At 41.0% G+C, this 20,880-nt stretch overlaps 1 protein-coding gene and 1 long non-coding RNA gene across 3 annotated transcripts; one reads left to right on the forward strand and one right to left on the reverse strand.

The window, feature by feature from the left end:
- The first annotated feature begins 12,204 nt into the window (after positions 1-12,204).
- sid1 (secreted immunoglobulin domain 1) lies at positions 12,205-15,232 on the forward strand. Of its 2 annotated transcripts, none has more exons than XM_076079092.1 (2): positions 12,205-12,256; positions 14,731-15,232. In XM_076079092.1, the coding sequence occupies exons 1-2, from the start codon at positions 12,217-12,219 to the stop codon at positions 15,171-15,173; spliced, it is 483 nt and encodes a 160-aa protein (XP_075935207.1). In that variant the 5' UTR covers positions 12,205-12,216; the 3' UTR covers positions 15,174-15,232. The 2 variants fall into 2 exon arrangements, with proteins under 2 accessions (XP_075935207.1, XP_075935209.1); XM_076079094.1 differs by lacking the exon at positions 12,205-12,256 and adding an exon at positions 14,409-14,565.
- Positions 13,601-15,251, reverse strand: LOC142935028 (uncharacterized). The gene is made up of 2 exons (XR_012947753.1): positions 14,220-15,251; positions 13,601-13,727 (listed from the first exon to the last, which is right to left on the reverse strand). It is a non-coding gene; the product is annotated as an uncharacterized LOC142935028 (long non-coding RNA).
- Between the last annotated feature and the right edge of the window lie 5,629 nt (positions 15,252-20,880).

Below are 20,880 nucleotides of genomic sequence, written 5' to 3' on the forward strand. Positions count from 1 at the left end.
TCAAGTGTCATCAGTATTAGTGGCAATGAGCTGCTTTCCACTACACATCTTTTTTAAACGGGGTTGCAGACTTGATACGGCCACTCTCACCTCATGCTCCATGTTGAGCTGAGATCAGTATTTAGTTTTGTTTGAGGCAACAGCAGAACAGCCGACCTCACAGAGGTAGGATGTGAAGGGAAGCAGAATGCCCACAGCCCTCTGTCCGATGAGTTGAAGGCTCCTCTCCACACCGAGCCAGAGCTCACTCAGTGTTTGAGCTGTGAACCTCAGCCTCCGGGTAGAGTCGCACCTCATCTCCATAATGTCTCTTCATTTTGCACACTGAGCTACACATGTGAGTTGCCAACGATCTTGGCCGTCGCGCAAGCGTAACCTGTTAACGGCGTAACGTAAAGATTTACACGAAAGTACAGGCATTTCGCCATGTATTTATTAATGACTTAGTTTTATGTCCGTGAACTTTGTATTTTTGTAATATGTGAAGTTCTCAATAAAGTTCTTGAAATAAAATAATTCCGCATTTCCCCCTGCGCCCCACCTGTAATACCACTGCGCCCCACTAGAGGGGCGCGCCCCACAGTTTGAGAACTGCTGTGCTAGAGGAACAGAGAGTCACTAAAGGTACTTAGCTTCATCCTGAGGGCAACATGAGATCTTTCAGTCTATATCAAAGTGGAGGACAAAAATACTTTTCATATCACTGTAAAGTGATATGAGGAGAATCATTAATATGAAATGTTTCCATCCACCTCACAGGAAACACTTCCACACCAGTGCAGCTGGTCAATAGAGGCGCTAGGGCGCTGCCCCAGCTTGAGCCACAACAAATAAAATTAAAATAAATAATAATAATAATAAACTATACAAATTGTCAATATTTGTGTTTTTGAAATATGGAATCACCCAGTAATATGTGTAAAATATGATATCTGCGGTAAATATATGCTTTTCCTGCGTGTCCTCTCCGCGTGTGCAGGTCCTCTCCGCGTGTGCACGTCTCAGCAGCTCTGGGGCGCTGGAGAAACTGCCCAGAAGAGGCGGGTCTATAAAGCAGTTTAGCCAATTGCTGATTAAAGATATAAATGTGTGACATACAATTTAGCCAATAAATAGCCCTCAGATAGATTCAGCTGCGCGTTCCCGTCCGGACGAGTCTCTACAGGCGAGCGCGAGACCCGTTTGAGAGGAGAACTTTGAGGAGAACCTTCAGGCCAAAGAGCTGATATCAGATCAGCCTGACCTCACAACCAGACAGCAGACTAGCAGCAAAGGGAAGCAGTACATGAAGCTTCTCCACTAGCTGAACACCAGACAGGTTTGACTAGCTGGATGACGTCATGCTAATAACTTATTTAGCTTTTTAAAACAACGGGGACAGATCCAGCACGGACAGTTAGGGAGTGAGAGACATGAAGCACCTGCTGAGACATGATATATAGTTATAAATACATCATTATATATGTGTGTGTGTGTGTGTTTTATATTATAGTGAATATTATTATATGATATATATATTATTATATGATATATACATTATTGTATGATATATATATTATTATATTATTATATGATATATATATTATTATATGATATATATATTATTATATTATTATATGATATATATATATTATTATATTATACTGAGACTAAAATAAGATGTCCTGACGTGTTTATCAAAGTGTTATTTTCTGCTTTTTTTCATGTTGGAATAAAGGTTAAATATTTAACTGTAAAGTAGTAATACGTGTTTGATATCTTAATGTTTCTGGATTAAATCATTCTGGGATGTTTGCTGAGATTGATTGGATGTGGCTCAGCCCTACAGAGAACATGTTCCACCAGCTCCACTGTTCACACATATTCATTCTGTGTTTATGTGCATAAACATCTGGAGGGAAACAGACTGTAAACATCAGGAGATTCTCTGGCTCCAGATCAAAGTCATGTGACCTCCGATATGCAGAAAGTCCAGATAGCTGAGACACAGAACCTCTGGTGACAAGAAGCTGCTCATCAGCAGCATCACAATATAAAAACAGAACAGACGTGTTAGCGTTAGCTGCAGGAACTAACGTGCTAACAACAGCATTCCGTTATTATCTTGTGTCTCATAAACAGATATCGTGGTGACACAATGTTGGAAACAAAAAGTGATATTTATGGTCGGGGATGATTTTGATTCTTTGAGGGGCGGAGTCTAATAAATCATCTGATTGTTTGAGGGGCGGAGTCTAATAAATCATCTGATTCTGTTGCCACAAGAGACATAAAACATGTGAGTGTTGCAGCAGAGGAGGGAGTGTCTGCTGATTTATATCTGCTCTCACAGTTCATCACATATTCATATCTGATCATGTTAAAGGTGTTCTGTGGCTCCTCCATGAGGCTGAAACGCCTCATTACACCTGAACGCATCACATCATCATATCAGAGCTGAGATCTGTTGACCAATCACACACTGTACACACACCTGTTAGTGGTCAACACAGACAGACAGACAGAGAGAGATTTAGATTTTTATAAAACTTTATTTAAAACAATACGAAAGAGCAAAACATTGTTGTCATGGCAATAATCAGAACAAATCAACAAACAAATAAAAAACAAAAAAACAAAAACAGTTTCTCTTCACATTGTATTAAAGGAGTGTTAAGCACTAGTTCGTCTCCAGACACACAACATATTATCTCATTGTAGCACCATGTTTCATTAAAATCCTGCATGTTGTTCACTGTTAAAATATCTAAAATCAACCAAACATGTCTGACCAGAGACATGAAGACAGGGAGAGCTTCCTGTGCTGCTCTGTCCTCTACTCGGTTCTTCCTGCTTGTGTAAACACACAGTTTATTCTCTCCAACCAAGTGGTTCAACAGCTTCCACTTGGAGGAGTTCACTTTTTTATAGCCGACTCCTAGAATGAAGGTGGTCCTGGACCAGGTCTCACCAAAGCCTTTAGAAACATCCTGCAGTGTGTTAGAAAGGTTACAGAGTCTGTCACAGTGATAGAAACAGAGGAACACGGTCTCTACCTCCTCACAGAATGGACCATGGCTACAAACAGACCGTGTAGGATCCTCCACTGTAGACCAGTTCTCTTGTTAACAGGAGGTTTATAGCCCGAGTAGAGAAGTGTGACTTTTGTTAAAACCCTTTAAAACCTGACCTTCAATGTTCGCTCTGATTTTACACAACATGGGTTCATGCCAGCGCATACAGCATCCCTGAGAGAGAGCAGCCCAGTCTCACCCCTCTAGACACTCTAAAGGGGGCGCTAAGACCTCCATTAATGTTCAGCACACTCTCAATGTCCTGGTACAAAACCTTGATCATAGCTATGAGACCTGGGCTGAGGCCAAAACTCTCTAGAGTCTTCCAGAGGTAAAGGTGCTCAACACGTATACTGTCTCTTGTCTCCATTCATCCTCCTCCAGACATCGACCACCTCATGCTCCTCTAACAGCTGCCTCAGTGCTGAAGGCCCGTGAGGTTCCAGTTGGTTCCTGTCTATTGACTCATTCTCAGTGCAGTTAAAATAAAAAGTCCTCCACATTCACTCTGCCCAACACACTGCTTAAGACCTTTAAAACACACACTGGTTCAGGTCCAGACACAGCAGCATACACGTTCATGAAGACACAATGTAAATGCTCAAGTTTTGCCCTCACCAGCAGCAGCCTGCCCTCCACAACCTGCTCCACCTCTAGAGACTCTGGGGCAAATCTTTTGGAGAGCAGGATCCCCCCCCCCCCCCCCCCCCCCCAACTGGGGGTGCTCCTGTGGCTCAGCACCACCTTGCCCCCCCACTCTCTCTTCCATTCAGTCTCGTTGGCCGAGTCACTGAGTCTCTTGTAGAAACATCACGTCTGTCCCTTTGATCTTCATCAGCTGATCGAGTAGAGACCTCTTCACTGAGTCTCTGGCTCCATTTACATTTAAGGTGTTTATGTTTAAAAGACTCATAGTTACATAAATTAAAACCAACAAACAGAACATTATCTTTGGCTTGAACTTAGTCTGTGAGACCTTATTCATAATCATTCCGTCATCATTGTTAAACTCTTTGTTTATCTTCTGAACTATTCTCTTTAGTCTGTAGACTTCCTGCTCTGTGAAGCCTCCTCTGTCTTTACTGCTCATGTGTAACCTCGCAGCATTGGAGAGTTTCTCTTTGTCAGAGAAATACTCCTCTACTTTGACTTCACACCTTTTGTTTTCTGTAGAAACACCTTTATCTTCCCCACACTGTACCCTCGAGAGCTCCTACGGGTGCCTGCCCTGTATTCAGAGGACTCACTGTCAGCAGCAGATGCTTTGAGCTGCTCCTCGTCTGCTTCCATGTCCACCTCACTACCTGTCTCCACCTGTCCTCCAGTACTCTCCCTCACCTCCTGGGCCTCACTTGTTTCCTCCTCCCTCACCTCCTGGGCCCCACCCGTCTTCGCCACCCTCACGTCCTGGGTCCTACTTGTCTCCTCCACCCTCGCCTCCTGTAACCCACTTGTTTCCTCCACCCTCACCTCCTGTACCCCACTTGTTTCCTCCACCCTCACCTCCTGAGCCCCACCGTCTCCTCCACCCTCGCCTCCTGTGCTCCACTTGTTCCCTCTTGTCCGTCCTGCTTGTCCCCTCTGCCCTCCTCAGTACCTTTCTGGTTCTGGTCTTTATTTGAGCCGTTTTCCCAGGACAAGCTCTGCTCAGATGTCCTTCTTTTCCACAACTGAAGCATTTAAAATCATTAGTCTTTGCAAAGAGGACGTAGTCAAAGTCGTCTACAGTGATTTTGAAACTGAGGTTGACCACTCTGCTCCTGTTGTTGGGGATCATGAGGACATGTCTCCTGTGAGACACTACGTGCTTTAACAGCAGAGACTTAAAGCCAGAGGACACTCTCCTAACCGGAGACACCACCTTCCCATGTTTGGACAGCTCTTTGATTATTGCATCGTTTCTTATGAATGGTGGCACGTTAGACACGGTGACTTTCACTTCCGGTGAGCCGAGAGGATACGTGGGCAGAAAGTGTTCACCCACGGAGATCCCGGTCATCAACACCACTCTTGCAGCTTCTAAACTATCTAGAAAGATGACCACAGCGCTGTTCATCCGCGCTGTGGACTTCACGTGGCTGTGGCCGACAAGCTCCCCCACTGCCAGGCTGCATTCGTCTAAGTACACAAAAAAAAACGTGAACCCTGCACACCCCACTACACTATCATATACAACATTACACTGTGAAGAAAAATATCTAAAAAACGCTATTAATAGCTTTCAAAACCATGCTCCGTCAACTCCGTGCACCTTCCACTCAGAGAGAGAGAGAGATATTGTTGTGTATTGATGTTATTGTATGTTAAATTTGTTGATGCTTTGGCAATACTGTTTTTTAAACTTTCATGCCAATAAAGCAAAATTTGAATTTGAATTGAATTTGAATTTGAGAGAGACAGAGAGAGAGAGACAGAGAGAGAGACAGAGAGAGAGACAGAGAGAGACAGAGACAGAGATTTTTTTTTTTGATTTTCAAATATCTTTATTTCTAAATCAATTTCGTTTACAGAGTTTTACTGTTTATCAAAACAACCTTAATTCATGCAAAAAACAACAACCAAAAACTAAAGAAAAATTTAAGAAAAAACACAAATCATAAGTTGAGAACCAGAGCATTGTCTCTGACTGAACACAGAACGTCGTTCAGAGCCCAAATGTTCACAAAGAGTTCAGTTTTCTTTGTCAGTCTGTAGAAACCAAACTCCACCCTGAGCCGAGCAGCCAGCAGTCCGGTCAGCATCAAGCTCACGTCCTCTGACCCTACACCCCTCACACGGTTTTTCCTTGTTTTCCAAATTGCTAGTTTGGCCAGTCCTGAAAGGAAATTAATTAGTGTGTGGACAGATATGTTTTTGGCAGAGTAGTTTGGACCATAGATAAAAAGACAGAAAGAAAAGTGTTCTCCTAAGCCCTGAAACCACGCCTTCAGGCGGCTGAAGAGTCTCACCAGCCTGGAGCACTCAACGAACAGATGGTGGATGGTTTCTGTCTGCGAGCAAAAAGGACAGCTGTCCCCTGAGCCAGGATCGAGGTGCACCAGATACCTGTTTGTAGGTCCCATGTACAATCCTCCACTGGAGGTCTCCTGTCCGTTTGTCTACAGAGGGTTTGTACAGGGACCGTCAACAGCCCCTTGGGGAGGATCCCCTGCCAAAAAACTCGGTCCACCTCGACACCCTCACTCCTGCCAGAGAGCGCAAGTTAGAGACCTTCACACTGACCTGATATGCTGCTTTCCTCCCCAGAGTCTCAAAGTCCCCCAACTGGGGTGTCTTTAGAGACAGCAGGATGTCCTCCTCATCCTCCCACTGTCCCACAGCAGGACAGACAGCCAGGGTTGGGAAGACATACTCACATTCACCGTCCCATTGGTCAGATATTGTACGGTCTCCAACAAACGCTCTGAGGACTGCTGGCAGGGAAGCACAGACCTCCTCCACCAGCCTGAGCAGCAGCCTGCTGGACCGGATGTTGATCAGCTCCGCAAGTTGAGGGATGGAGGTCTTCATCAGATGACCCAGCTTCACACAGCCGGCCTCTCCCAGTCTGGATCTCAGGCTGAGGGACGACATGACCTGGGATGTGATGTAGCTGCTTCCAAAAAGCGGCTCCTCAAAGAGCCACATCCCTGGTGTCGTCACAGCTCTCCGATGGACTGTAAAAACCTGCCACGCCTGTAAGACGGACTGATAGAACGGTGTCAGACCAGTTAAATCCACTGACTGGGGCTCAAGTAGGAACAGGTGTTTGTCATAACATAAGCGTCCGGCCCTCCTCAGCAGCACACAGGCAGTATCAGTCCATGGCAGGCCGAAGCTGTACAGCAGTCTCTGAGCTGTCTGCAGTCTGAAGGCTGTGATTCGTGATGCGATGTCCACCAGGCCCTGCCCTCCCTCCTGGACCGGCAGGTACAGCACCGCAGATCTCAGCCAGTGAAGCCCTGATCAGAAGAAGTCCACAACTGTCCTCTGGATGTCTTTAATCAGGCCCTGTGGTGGAGGTAGGACTACCAGTCTGTGCCAAAGGGTCGAGGCAACCGAGTTATTGACAATTAGGACCCTCCCCCTGTAAGAGAGCAGAGGTAGCAGCCATTTCCATTTAGACAATCTGGTACACACTCTCTCCATAGCACCCTCCCAGTTCTGTCTTTGAAACTCCTCTGTTCCCAAAAAAACACCCAAAACCTTCAAGCCCTGCCTTCCCCATCTGATGCTTCCTGGTAGCTTTGGTATTTCTTTGTCTGCCCACTGCCCAACCTGCAAAGCTTCACTTTTTTCCCAGTTTACCTTTGCTGAAGATGCCCTCTCAAACAAATCTAAACTGTTACCTAGGAACTGGATATCCCTCTGGTCTTTGACGAACACATAAATATCATCAGCATATGCTGACACCACCAGCGAGGGCCGCTGAGGCAGCCCAGGTAACATTAGTCCTGATAGACGGGACCTCAACCTATTCAGAAGAGGCTCAATGGCAATGGAATATAGCTGTCCAGAGATAGGACATCCCTGTCTGATGCCTCTCTGGACCTGAACTGGACGGCTCAACGCATCCCCCACCTTCACCAGACAAGTAGCCTCCTTGTACATCAAACCCAACAGTGACACAAAACCTTCCCCAAAACCAAAAGCTCTTAAAGTGGAAAAAAGAAAACTATGATCAACCCTATCAAAAGCCTTCTCCTGGTCTAATGATATAACCCCAACATCAATATTATACAGTTTACAAAGATCCAACAAGTCTCTCATGAGAAAAATGTTATCCATGATGGATCTGTCCGGTACGCAGTAAGACTGGTCTCTGTGAATTATAGACTCCAGAAAGTTCTTAAGTCGGTTGGCGAGCACCTTGGAAAAATGTTTATAGTCTGTGCATAACAACGCCACCGGTCTCCAGTTCTTCAGTAAGGACAAATCTCCTTTTTTGGGTAACAGTGATAGTACTGCATGCCGACATGTCGTCGGTAACAGGCCTGCCTGTGAACACTCCTGCAGCACCTGCCACAGGTCGGCTCCCAAACACTTCCAGAAGTGTTTATAGAAGTCCGCAGGCAGTCCGTCTAGTCCAGGAGCTCTCCCAGCAGCCGTCTGACCCACAGCAGCGGTCAGCTCCTCCAGGGAGATGTTGGCGTCCAGGACAGCTCTGTCCTCGGGGCCCAGCTGAGGAAGGTCCTGAAGCAGCTCGTCAACACTCTCTCTGTGGTTGTCCTCCTTCCTGAAGAGGGCGCTGTAGAAGCTTACGGCATGTTGGTCGGATTCACCGAACTTCGTGGTGATGGTCGGTGAATCCTACTGGGTAAATGTGGCTATTCAATAACCGGTTAATAAAACTATGAGATAGGTAAACCCTGTCCAGCCTGGCTGCCCTAATGTTCCCATCCAACACCTTCACCCATGTGTACTGTCTAGCCCGGGGATGTTTCACCCTCCATACATCCACCACACCTGACTCTGCAATCACCTGTGATAAGATGGCAGATGACTGTGAATGAGGTTCCTCTCCTGTTCTATCCAATAAGGAGTTTATGGTGCAATTCCAGTCCCCCCCCCATCACTACACAGTCGTTGTGATCACACTGCTGCAGGACATCTTTGAGTTTGTGGAAGATGTCTGTTCTGTGTGAGCCCTGGTTTGGAGCATAGATGTTGATAAAAACAAAAGTAATGTTTTGTATTGATGCTCTGACCACTAAAGCCCTGCCTGTCACTATCTCTGTGGAGGAGATGATGTTAACATCCAGCCCAGGTGAGAACAGAACGGCTACACCTGCAGACAGGTTGGTCCCATGAGACAGGACATACTGGCCCTTCCACCACAAACCCCAGTCTACCTCATTATGTGGGTCGCTGTGCGTTTCCTGCAGGAAAACGATGTCTAGTTGTTTCTGTGTGATCATGTCTGCAGTGACCGCCCTCTTCTGTCGGTCCCTCCCACCATTCATATCTAAAGAGCCAACCCTCACCTTGTGCATTGAAAAATGAAAAAGAGCGGTGATGTAGACAGTTAGAAATAACAGTAACAGAAAGATTAAGTGCAACACATTCATCATTGACTCACTTAGAGGTCTTTAACCTTTTCGAACCTTTCCCTTTATCTCCCTTCCTTATCTTCCTGAGATGCGTCATGAGCTTCTTTAGATGGAAACGTTTCTTTCCATCTAAATCCTCCAAATCCACCTCTTTTTGTAATGTCACAACACTTTTAATAAATTTGTCTGCGTCTGGAAAATACTCTAAACGTCTACAGATTGTCCAAACGTGTCGTCCAGGAAGTTATTAATTTCCTCCAGCTTGTACAGATCTCCGCTGTGAGACTGTGAGTCTGTGACAGAGAGACCGTCAGAGTCGTACTCCATCCCCTCCTTGACAACACAAGCCCCCCCACTCTCCTCTGGACCAGCAGCCTGACTCTGGTCAGCTTCAGCTGTCGGCCCTTTACTGCCGCCTGCTACACCTTCCCCCATACCTTCCTCTGCTTCTGCTTCCCTTTCCTCTACTTCTTTCCTTTCCTCTGTTACTTCCATTTCCTCCTTGCCCTCTGCTACTTCCTTTCCCTCCGTTGTGAGACTCAGAACAGCTGAGTTGTCATCAATATTTTTTTCTCCGCCTGAATCAGCTCTCTGTTCCCCGTCCTGACTGTCTGTCTGCCCGCTGAGCCCCTCCTCAGCCTCGGCCCTGGTCAGCGGATCATCGCCCCCCCCGCGGAGCAGCGCACTCCGCCGGCTCGTCATTTGGCGGCCCTTCGGCCGGCCTGTGAGGACAAGCCCCACTTCCCCGCACTCAAAACACCTGATGCTACCTGTGCTAGCGTACACCATGTAGTGTCCCTCCCCGTGTTTCACCCTAAATGAGACCTCTAGCGTCTGTGAAGGACAGGTAAGGAACATGAACACCTGTCTCCTGAAGGACTGGACATGCTTCAGTTTATCACTCTTACATCCCAGACCCACAGTCCTGAAGGGCTGAACGCGAGCAATTTTTTTTGGTCAATGATATCCACGGCCCATTTGGGGCCGTGGATATCATTGTTTCATACAGTTCATAGATTGGTTCAATCAGAAAGAGTGTGATTTTGCTCTGTAGTTCTACTTGCATTCAGTATATGATAACACAAGAGACCAAATTTCAGGGTCATATTGAAATTTGACAACACAAATATGAACTTTTCTCAAAATAAAGAGAGAAATAATTTTCCTGCTTATAAAGGAAAGACGGATAAACTAGCTTTCATATCCGCGTCACTCCCAAATCCTAATTCTTAAAGGGACCGCACACAATGGATGGAGAATGGACCCGACAGTGTCAACTTTATATCGTTAAGTATGATGATAGGCTATTATATAAACCAGAACGCACGCACATATGTAGCATGTTAGAGTTATAAATAACTTGTCCATGTGAGAAACAATAGTTTAATTTAATGACATCACCAAAATCAAAATTACATTTTTTTTTTTTTTTTTTAAGCCAATAATGCCAAATTATTTGGGGGGGCTGAAGAACATTTTAGGGGGGGCTTCAGCCCCCCCTAAAATAGGCCTAACGACGCCCCTGCTCTCCACACTTACCACCACCATGCTCTCAGAGAGAGAGAGAGAGAGAGAGAGAGAGATAGATCACTCTTTTGTAATTATTGATTAATCCAGAGCTGCAGATATTTTAATAATCCAACAATTGTTTAAGTGATATGTTTCTTCTGCGTTTCTTCGTCACATAATAATAAATAAGAAAATAATCTTTTGTTTCAAACTGTTGGTTGGAGACAAAAGACATCTGAAGACGTCACATAAAAGAAAAAGTAATCATTCAATCAATCAAAGTAAAGTCACTAATTACTTTAAACCAATTATTACATCTTTAAAGTGGAACCAACAACTTGTTTACATATTATGAAATATACATATATTTATTCACCCATTCATATCTGTGCACATACTGTACATGTATATATATACATATGTTTATATATACAGTATATATATATACAGTATATGTGTATATATTAGTGCGGCAAGTTAACGTGTTATTATCTCGTTAACGCATTCATTAATTAATGCCGACAATTATTTTATCGGGCGTTAACGCAGTTTTTAAAATGTATTATTAAGCGACATTTTTAACACAAGAACCAGGCAGCGAGCGGTGAACAGCTGTTTGTGTGACATCTCTTCTGTCTCTTCCTGTTTCCTTCACCTACATTCCCCTGGGTCCTAAGTCCCTCCATGTACAGCTTCTTATCACCCTCTATGTACCAACGTACATTTATAACAAATACCACACATATTACGGTAATCAGCGTTACATATATGTCTGACCAAAATACCAAAGAAAGCTAAAAAGCAATGATTCATTTAAATGATTGTTTTAGAGTATTTAAGGGGGCAACTGTGGCTTACTGGGTAGAGAGGGTTGTCCGCCAACCGAAACGTCACCGGTTCGATCCTCGGCTGCACCGTGTCCTGTGTCGAAGTGTCCCTGAGTAAGACACTGTACCCCTAATACCATATATATATACACATATATATATTTATACACATATGCCAAAAAATACCATTTCAGCTTCATCAATATGACAAATTTCTGCTTTTCTTAATAAAACTGAATAAAAACTTGAAACGTCTTGTTTTGTTAAATTAACAGTCAAAACATATTTAATTCACAATCACATAAATAATAAAAAATACAGCAAAAGTTTGAGAAGCTCAACATTTAATTGATTATTAAATCTGTTGTGGATTATAAACGGTTAGTTAATTGTTATGACTTGAATATTTTCATGTATGAAATAAGATGTTATTTTAAACTTCCTGCAGGTGTTCAGTGGTCACATCAACCGTCAGTGATTCAGACCCACAGCAGTTTAAAACAGGAAGTAAACAGGAAGTAGGTGTTAACATGGATCAATATGTGTCTGTGATCAGCTCCTGTCTCTCTGTCTCACTCTCTGTCTGTCTGTCTGTCTCACTGTCTCTCTCTGTCTCACTGTCTGTCTGTCTCTCTGTCTGTCTGTCTGTCTGTCTGTCTCTCTGTCTCACTGTCTGTCTGTCTCTCTGTCTGTCTGTCTCACTGTCTGTCTGTCTCTCTGTCTCACTGTCTGTCTGTCTCTCTGTCTCACTGTCTCTCTGTCTCTCTGTGAGAGTGTTTCAGTTCACAACAACAGTTGATGATGGAGTCTGTGCTGGTCTGTCTGATCCTCTCTCTCAGTGAGTCAATATATGTATTAATATTAATGTCTAAACTATGTTCACATATATGTATTAATATTATTAATGTCTAAACTATGTTCACATATATGTATTAATATTATTAATGTCTAAACTATGTTCACATATATGTATTAATATTAATGTCTAAACTATGTTCACATATATGTATTAATATTAATGTCTAAACTATGTTCACATATATGTATTAATATTATTAATGTCTAAACTATGTTCACATATATGTATTAATATTAATGTCTAAACTATGTTCACATATATGTATTAATATTATTAATGTCTAAACTATGTTCACATATATGTATTAATATTAATGTCTAAACTATGTTCACATATATGTATTAATATTAATGTCTAAACTATGTTCACATATATGTATTAATATTAATGTCTAAACTATGTTCACATATATGTATTAATATTATTGTCTAAACTATGTTCACATATATGTATTAATATTATTAATGTCTAAACTATGTTCACATATATGTATTAATATTAATGTCTAAACTATGTTCACATATATGTATTAATATTAATGTCTAAACTATGTTCACATATATGTATTAATATTATTGTCTAAACTATGTTCACATATATGTATTAATATTAATGTCTAAACTATGTTCACATATATGTATTAATATTAATGTCTAAACTATGTTCACATATATGTATTAATATTATTAATGTCTAAACTATGTTCACATATATGTATTAATATTATTAATGTCTAAACTATGTTCACATATATGTATTAATATTATTGTCTAAACTATGTTCACATATATGTATTAATATTATTAATGTCTAAACTAATATTTAAATACGATCCTCTTTCACTGATTCTTAATCTGGTGATTAAATGCATTAGTTGTCGACAGGCTGAACACTGCTCAGCTCTCAGTGAGCATTTTTCCGTTTAAAAGAAGTTCAGAATTGGTTGAAAGGTGAAAGTTCTTCCGCCGACTATTTCTAGACGTTGATTAAACGTTCACGCTTAGACCAGATTTAAACGTGATTTGCAATACTACAATTTCCGTCCTCTACATTGTGCTAATAATAATATATCATGATTTTAGAGGCTTACTAAGAAACCACATCCACATTTATCAGTTGAAAGCCAGTATTGGACATCACGTTGATATCTGGTCTAAACGTGAACGTTGAATCAACGTCTTCAAATAGTCGCTAAAAAACGTTCACTTTTCAACGTGATTTAACCGTCAAAATGCTGTCAGATCAATATGTAGCAACTAAATACTTAATGTTAGTAACACATCAACAGTTTCCACTTACAGGACAAATGACCAAGTGACAGGCAGCAGTTCATTTGTATTTATTAAAGCACAATATGAATATAAACAATGTTCTTTATATAAAACCATAATCTCCTTTTCCTTCTTTAAATGTAGTTTTCAAAGCCACACAGGAGCCGGTTTCAGGAGATCTGTAAATAAAACAAGTATTATAAAACATATTGACTTTTAGACCAGCTGTGAAGGTCTCTTCACCGGAGACGTCTTATAAACGTGTCTTCAACGGAACGATGCTGACCTGGATATTACACAGTATATACTTTATATTGTTTGTATATTGCTATAAGCCAAACAACAATGTTTTGACCAAGTTTATTAGTACATTACTTCGTTTTACTCACGTCCTCCACATTTAAACTGTGTACAGCCCCACTCGCTGTCCACCGTGTATTTTACATGTGAAATGTCCTAAATACTCTATTTTATAACGTTGGGCTACAGGGACAGTCCACAAAGAAAGTGTCTCCAACATTAACTAACACACATGTCTATGTTTACTGTTCGTAACATGCTAATGCTACAAGCTAGCAGCCTCGCCCGCATGGTGAGCATAACATGATATTAGTGGTATTGTAATGATATTTTGGTTTGCAATACTGGAATAAAGTAGTTCAAGTACTTACAGAGTGTGTCGTTAGCGTGAAGCCTCGTTTATTCCGTCAGCTCGTTCACTTCGCTCATCACTCAGTAGAGCTCGCGAGCTCAAACCTGCCGTGTTTCTATCCATCGCCTCTAACTTAGAATAATGAACAGTCCGTGCGCATGCGTGTTCCAGCAGTAAACACAGAGTTGTATTTTACGTGAACATACAGACAGAATGTGCTCTGCTCTCATTAGATGTCCTGGGAGCTTCTTGTTGACAGCACACAGTCTGTAGTTCTATATTTACGACGTTACGGACTCACTGGGTCCTGTCTGAGGGAGACTTCACATGTTTCATTATGATCTCTCACGTCATTATAACTGTTTGTAGGTTGAACTGTTACTGAAAGCTTTTCTTTGTTGGTGTTATTGATTATGAGTTTGGATGAAGATGTTAGGCTACAGATTGAATGTATTAGAGTGTGATCTGTTGATAAATAAACACAAGTGTATTAAAGTATATATAAATATATAGATTAACTTGTGTTTAAGGTCTCCGGTGTCAGCAGCACGTCTCCGCTCTGCCGGCCTCAGTGAGGGTGAGGGTTGGTGAGGACTTCCTCCTGCACTGCCCCCTGCTGGACTCCTCCTCCTCCAACACCTCCTCCAACACCTCCTCCAACACCTCCTCCAACACCTCCTCCAACACCTCCTCCAACACCTCCTCCACCCTCAGCTGGTACCGGAGGGCAGCGGGTCGTCCTCCGGAGCTGTTGCTGAGCTTCAGGTCCACGAACTCCTCCGACGTGACGTTCGGAGCCGCCGTCGGTCCGCAGAAAGTCTCGACTTCAGCCAACGGATCGCTGCTGCTGCTAGACTCCAGAGAGAGTGACTCAGCAGTTTATTACTGCAGCATCACTCAGGGAGGAGGAGAAGGAGAAGAAGGAGAAGAAGGAGAAGGAGAAGGAGAAGAAGGAGAAGAAACGAGGCCATGACTGTTTTCATATGATGTCATGCAACAGAATAAATTTACATCTCAATGAGCTCATTAAAACGTTTGTTTTTTTGTTTGATCGTATTATATTTTGTTATTATTAGTATTTTAATCTACTTTGAATGAATTAACTATTTCTATTCAGTATTTCAGGTTCAGGTTAAAGTTTAAACCTCAGATAAAAATAAATATACTTTTACTTTTCATACTAACTACATTATGATACTTATGTACTTTTACTTTACTAGTGATTCTACACTGAAGTTTTACTACTTAATGACTTCCGAGTGTTTTTAAAATTACACTAAACAATTTCACCGTAAATTAACGGTAACTTACTGGCAGCAGGGACGCCATTAAGTCACAGGTTCTTTTACGGCACACTTTAATTCTACGGTATCTTACCGTATACTGGATTACGGTATGTGATCATGGGATAACTGGGTTTTACCGTGATTTAACGGTATATGCCAGAATATAACCGTTTACTTACAAAGGGTAATACAACCCAATACTTTTGCATTTAATTCCCAACAAATAAAATAATAACAATAGAGATTCAATACATAATTGTTGCAGTTTAATACATGCTCTCAAATAATAAAGGGACATTTGTATTACATCATAAAACTCACAATGTACTGCACGTTTAGAAGAAAACTAATAAAATCATAAAATCGTTAATGACCAGCTAAACTGAACTCATTAGCATCAACAGTGTAATAGAACTGCTTCACAGTCTGCTTGTTAACAAGTCTTTTACACATTTATAGTTAAATTGAACTGCATGAACTCACATGAATGAAACAATAAGGAGAGAGAACACGGAGGACGTGACTGCAGCGTCTGGCTGGTTTCCTCAATCTCTGATGACGAGTGACTGTAAACAAACACAAGAAAAACTTTAGAAACAAAATGTTCTGAACTTCTGTAAAGTTCTATGCCATCCAGGATACTTAGAAGAAGCTTTGGGTGTGCAACTGTGGGTTTGCATGTGCCTCACATGTGTTAACATATCAGTGCCAGTCTTTGCAAAAAGCTAATACAACAATACCACACAGTTTAATGAACAGACTATGTGATGAGCCGATCACGTTAGGTGAAGAAATGAAGCTAAGACAATGGACCACAGTGGACTAACGTTCAACCAGTGGCGGGCCGTGCATTCTATGCCTGGGCCTCCTGTGCTGTCCTACTACAGTTGAACAGCTACGGTGCAGATACATGAATCCGTGCATGACGGGACGCTGCTTCATTAACGGACAATGCATCGTCAAACCAACGTATTAACACAATGACAACCACAAAGTCATAAGAACCAGTCACATATATTCATATGACAACAAACAACACATCAATCCAGCAGAGCTGCAGCGGATCCACGCATTCCACCACACAAGAGCACGAGCCATCAAATATTATTCATGAAAACGTTACTGCAGATGTAAACAAACAAACGCAGTTTGTCACTTAAAGAATTCTTTGTTGACAAAGAGTTTAATCCCAGTAGGCTACATCTTTCCAGTTCCAGTAAGAAGTCCTCCTCGATTCCCCAGTTCTATTTCGCCGGTCTACGGCGGCCGGTTCGCAGCGGGGCCGGGATCCCTCCTCCGCCGGTGCACCCGCCGGCCCCGACCGCCGGCGGCGGACCGGCACCGGTTGTGGAGCTCCGTTTCCCTCTGTAGATCCACTCGGGTTTCTCCAAAAGTTTTCAAAAGCACCGTAGTGTCCTGCCGTGCTATGGCGTCCTCAGGTTAGCGTAGCGTAGCTCCAAACACCAAGACGCTCAGTTACAATGAAACACATTCAGCCATAAAATGTGCGACGCTGTCAGCCAGGAACACCTTTCATACACATCCTTTGGCTGAGTCAGGGCTGCTGTTATAATGTTATAATTTCTTCCATATCTTTCAATTTGAACTCTTACTCCTCCAACTAACTTCTGCCAGCTTCCTTAAATTTCACATTAGTCAGGCGCTGGCCCACTGACCAATCACGCACACGTTAATGCAGACGTACTTAGCAGGCTACCTGGGTAGGAGTGACACGTCAAAGAATACGCCCAACATGTCAAACTAAAGATCTGATTGGTTGAACACTATGACAATCAACAATATCGTCCCCATTCACTTAAACTGCACATGGATTCACTTGTGAGTCTGCAGGCCTCTGTTCTTACCTAGAGACACAGAGGTGAGATCTGATTGGATAAAAGCTCTACTTAAAACAAGCTGCACTGGAAGCAGAGCAACTGAGGAAGACAGTAGCTGTGCAATGAGAACATAAGATGATGGGAACATTATCTTTATAAATGATAATACATTTACATAATACGGGGAGAGGGAAGTCTGGGTCAGCCTGCTTGACTTGCGGCCACCGCGACCCAACCCCGGATAAGCGGAGGAAAATGGATGGATGGATGGATGATAATACATGTAGTGTATTTAAGAGAAATTATAAAATAGATATCACTTTGTGATTGTTTTTAGGCCAGCAGAGAAGGCTTAGCAGGCCCTGACCGCCCACCACTGCGTTCAACACTAAAATGAGTTTGATCTGGTGTTATTGTTGCTCCTGGGATAACACACACGTAACGTTACCGTTAGCGTTACCTCAACTGTTCACTGTCTTGAACACACGTCGGTGATCTCTCCATTTTGATAATCGTCCCATTTGCGGTCCTACAGTTAACAGACAGCTAACAGACAGACAGATAGATAGACAGACAGGTAACAGACAGCTCACAGACATGTATCTGAATCACGTTGTGTAAAGCTTGCTCTCTTTTCCTTCATGGCGGTAAACAGTCACATAATTCCACTGCAGGTGTTGCTGCGACGCCATTTTAATTTGTTGACACTCCGCCTGGCTAATAGCGTTAACATTAGCAACACCGGAAAACTAGCTAACTCTGCTGTTAACTGTTCTGCCTCTTCATAGTTTCACCTTTTATTACATAATATTACGATACTACTTTTAAATCAGATTCACCTGGTTTCTCTGAGGTAGACCCCATCTGACTGCAGTACCCCCTCTCACCGTGTAGACTGTTGTTACATACAGGGGGGCGCTGTTTCACCGGTACGATGAGACTTCAACCTGCTTTATTAATACAGACATTTATTTAGAAAAGAGGAAACTCAGGAGCAACACAGTTACCTTTCAACACTGAAACCTCCTGGTCAACTAGGTGTAATAGAGGGATCGAATCCCTGGAGAGACATTCAACACAGAGGCAGAATGTTCAAATAATACTGATCATAATAATAGTGAAAACAGACCTTTGGTAGAAATGTTTCTGACAGTTTGTTTTAAGGATCAATAATAATAAAAAAATGTTTTTCTGTCTCCAGCTGAGTGAATTAACGGTTGATCTGATCCCAGAGCAGCTCCTCTGGAGACGTCTCTGTTCTGCTCCAACAGTCTTCTTCTCTTCTTCTTCTTCTTCTTCTTCTTCTTCTTCTTCTTCTTCTGCTTCTCTTCTTCTTTTCCTCTTCCTCTTCTTCTCCTCTTCTTCTTCTTCTTCTTCTTCTTCTTCTTCTCTTCTTCCTGCAGACTTCAGACCGACTGCAGCCGCAACTACAAGGACAAAGTTATTGAAAGGTAGAAATACTTTAAAATACTTTAATTTAAGGTTAAGAAACATCTTTAGGACTTTAAATCAGGATCAAAACTTTAGTTTAAGGTAAGAATCATCAGGTGGGATTTTAATTAAGATAAAGCACATTCTTGTTTTCGTACATTATGAAAACCTTTAAATAAAAATAACATTTATTTAAAGTAAAGTGAGATGTGAGGACTTTAAAGAACCAAAGTATTTATTACAAGTACTTTTATTTCAGTGTAATTGATCCTCAGCAGTGTTGACTTCATGGACACGACTCTGAACTTCATCCTCCTCCTGCGGTGAGAACGATATATTATGTATATTATGTATATTATGTATATTATATGATACATATTGTGACCATATATATATATTATGTATATTATATGATATATATTGTGACCGTATATGTATATTATGTATATTATATGATATATATTGTGACCGTATATATATATTATGTATATTATATGATACATATTGTGACCGTATATATATATATTATGTATATTATATGATATATATTGTGACCGTATATGTATATTATATATATTATGTATATTATATGATATATATTGTGACCGTATATATATATTATGTATAATATATGATATATATTGTGACCGTATATATATATATTATGCATATTATATGATATATATTGTGACCGTATATGTATATTATGCATATTATGTATATTATATGATATATATTGTGACCGTATATATATATAATGTATATTATATGATATATATTGTGACCGTATATATATTATGTATATTGTGACTGTATATATATTATGTATATTGTGACCGTATATATTATATGTATATTGTGACCGTATATATAATATATATTGTGACCGTATATATATTATGTATATTGTGACCGTATATATTATATATATTGTGACCGTATATATATTATATATATTGTGACCGTATATATATTATGTATATTGTGACCGTATATATTATATATATTGTGACCGTATATATATTATGTATATTGTGACCGTATATATTATATATATTGTGACCGTATATATATTATATATATTGTGACCGTATATATGATATATATTGTGACAGTATATATATTTTATATATATTGTGACCGTATATATATTATATATATTGTGACCGTATATATGATATATATTGTGACAGTATATATATTTTATATATATTGTGACCGTATATATATTATATATATTGTGACCGTATATATATTATATATATTGTGACCGTATATATGATATATATTGTGACCGTATATATATTTTATATATATTGTGACCGTATATATATATTATGTATATTGTGTTTCCTGCTCTAGATGTTGGTGTGTTGGCTCTCGGCCCAGCAGACAGTCGGTCTCCTTCTCCATGGTCTTCAGTGGTGGGACTCAGCTGCTGGTCGAAGGTGACGAAGAAGCAGCCGATTGTGATGAAGATGATCATTTTCATCATCATCACCCTAACGAGACAGAAGGTATAGGCTCCAAAACATACAAGATAAAATTAGATGATCAAAACAACTGCAACAAATTATCATCATCAAGAGAAAGCTACAAATAAGTTTTGACTCTCTTTGTAGTCGTTTTGTGTAGCTTTGTGGTTGTTTTGTGTCTCTTTGTGTTTTTTTGTGTCCCTTTGTAGTTTTTTTGTGTCTCTTTGTGGTTTTTTTGTGTCTATTTGTGGTTGTTTTGTTTCTCTTTGTGGTTGTTTTGTGTCTCTTTGTGGTTGTTTTTTGTCTCTGTGTTTTTTTGTCTCCGTGTTTTTTTTGTGTTTCCTTGTGGTTGTTTTGTGTCTCTTTGTGGTTGTTTTTTGTCTCTGTGTTTTTTGTGTCTCTTTGTGGTTGTTTCGTGTCTGTGTTTTTTTGTGTCTCTTTGTGTTTTTTTGTGTCTCTTTATACTTGTTTTTTGTCTCTGTGTTTTTGTGTCTCTTTGTGGTTGTTTTGTGTCTCTATGAGGTTGTTTTGTGTCTCTTTATGTTGTTTTGTGTCTCTTTGTGGTTGCTTGGTTGACTTTATTCACAGTTCATACAGAGAAGCTGATTCGTCCTCTGACGTTCTGACTCTGGTGGAAAATCAAGTCCTCA

Source organism: Anarhichas minor, unplaced genomic scaffold (genome assembly GCF_050575085.1).
Source record: "Anarhichas minor isolate MPS153535 unplaced genomic scaffold, ASM5057508v1 ptg000070l, whole genome shotgun sequence".
Classification (NCBI taxonomy): domain Eukaryota; kingdom Metazoa; phylum Chordata; class Actinopteri; order Perciformes; family Anarhichadidae; genus Anarhichas; species Anarhichas minor.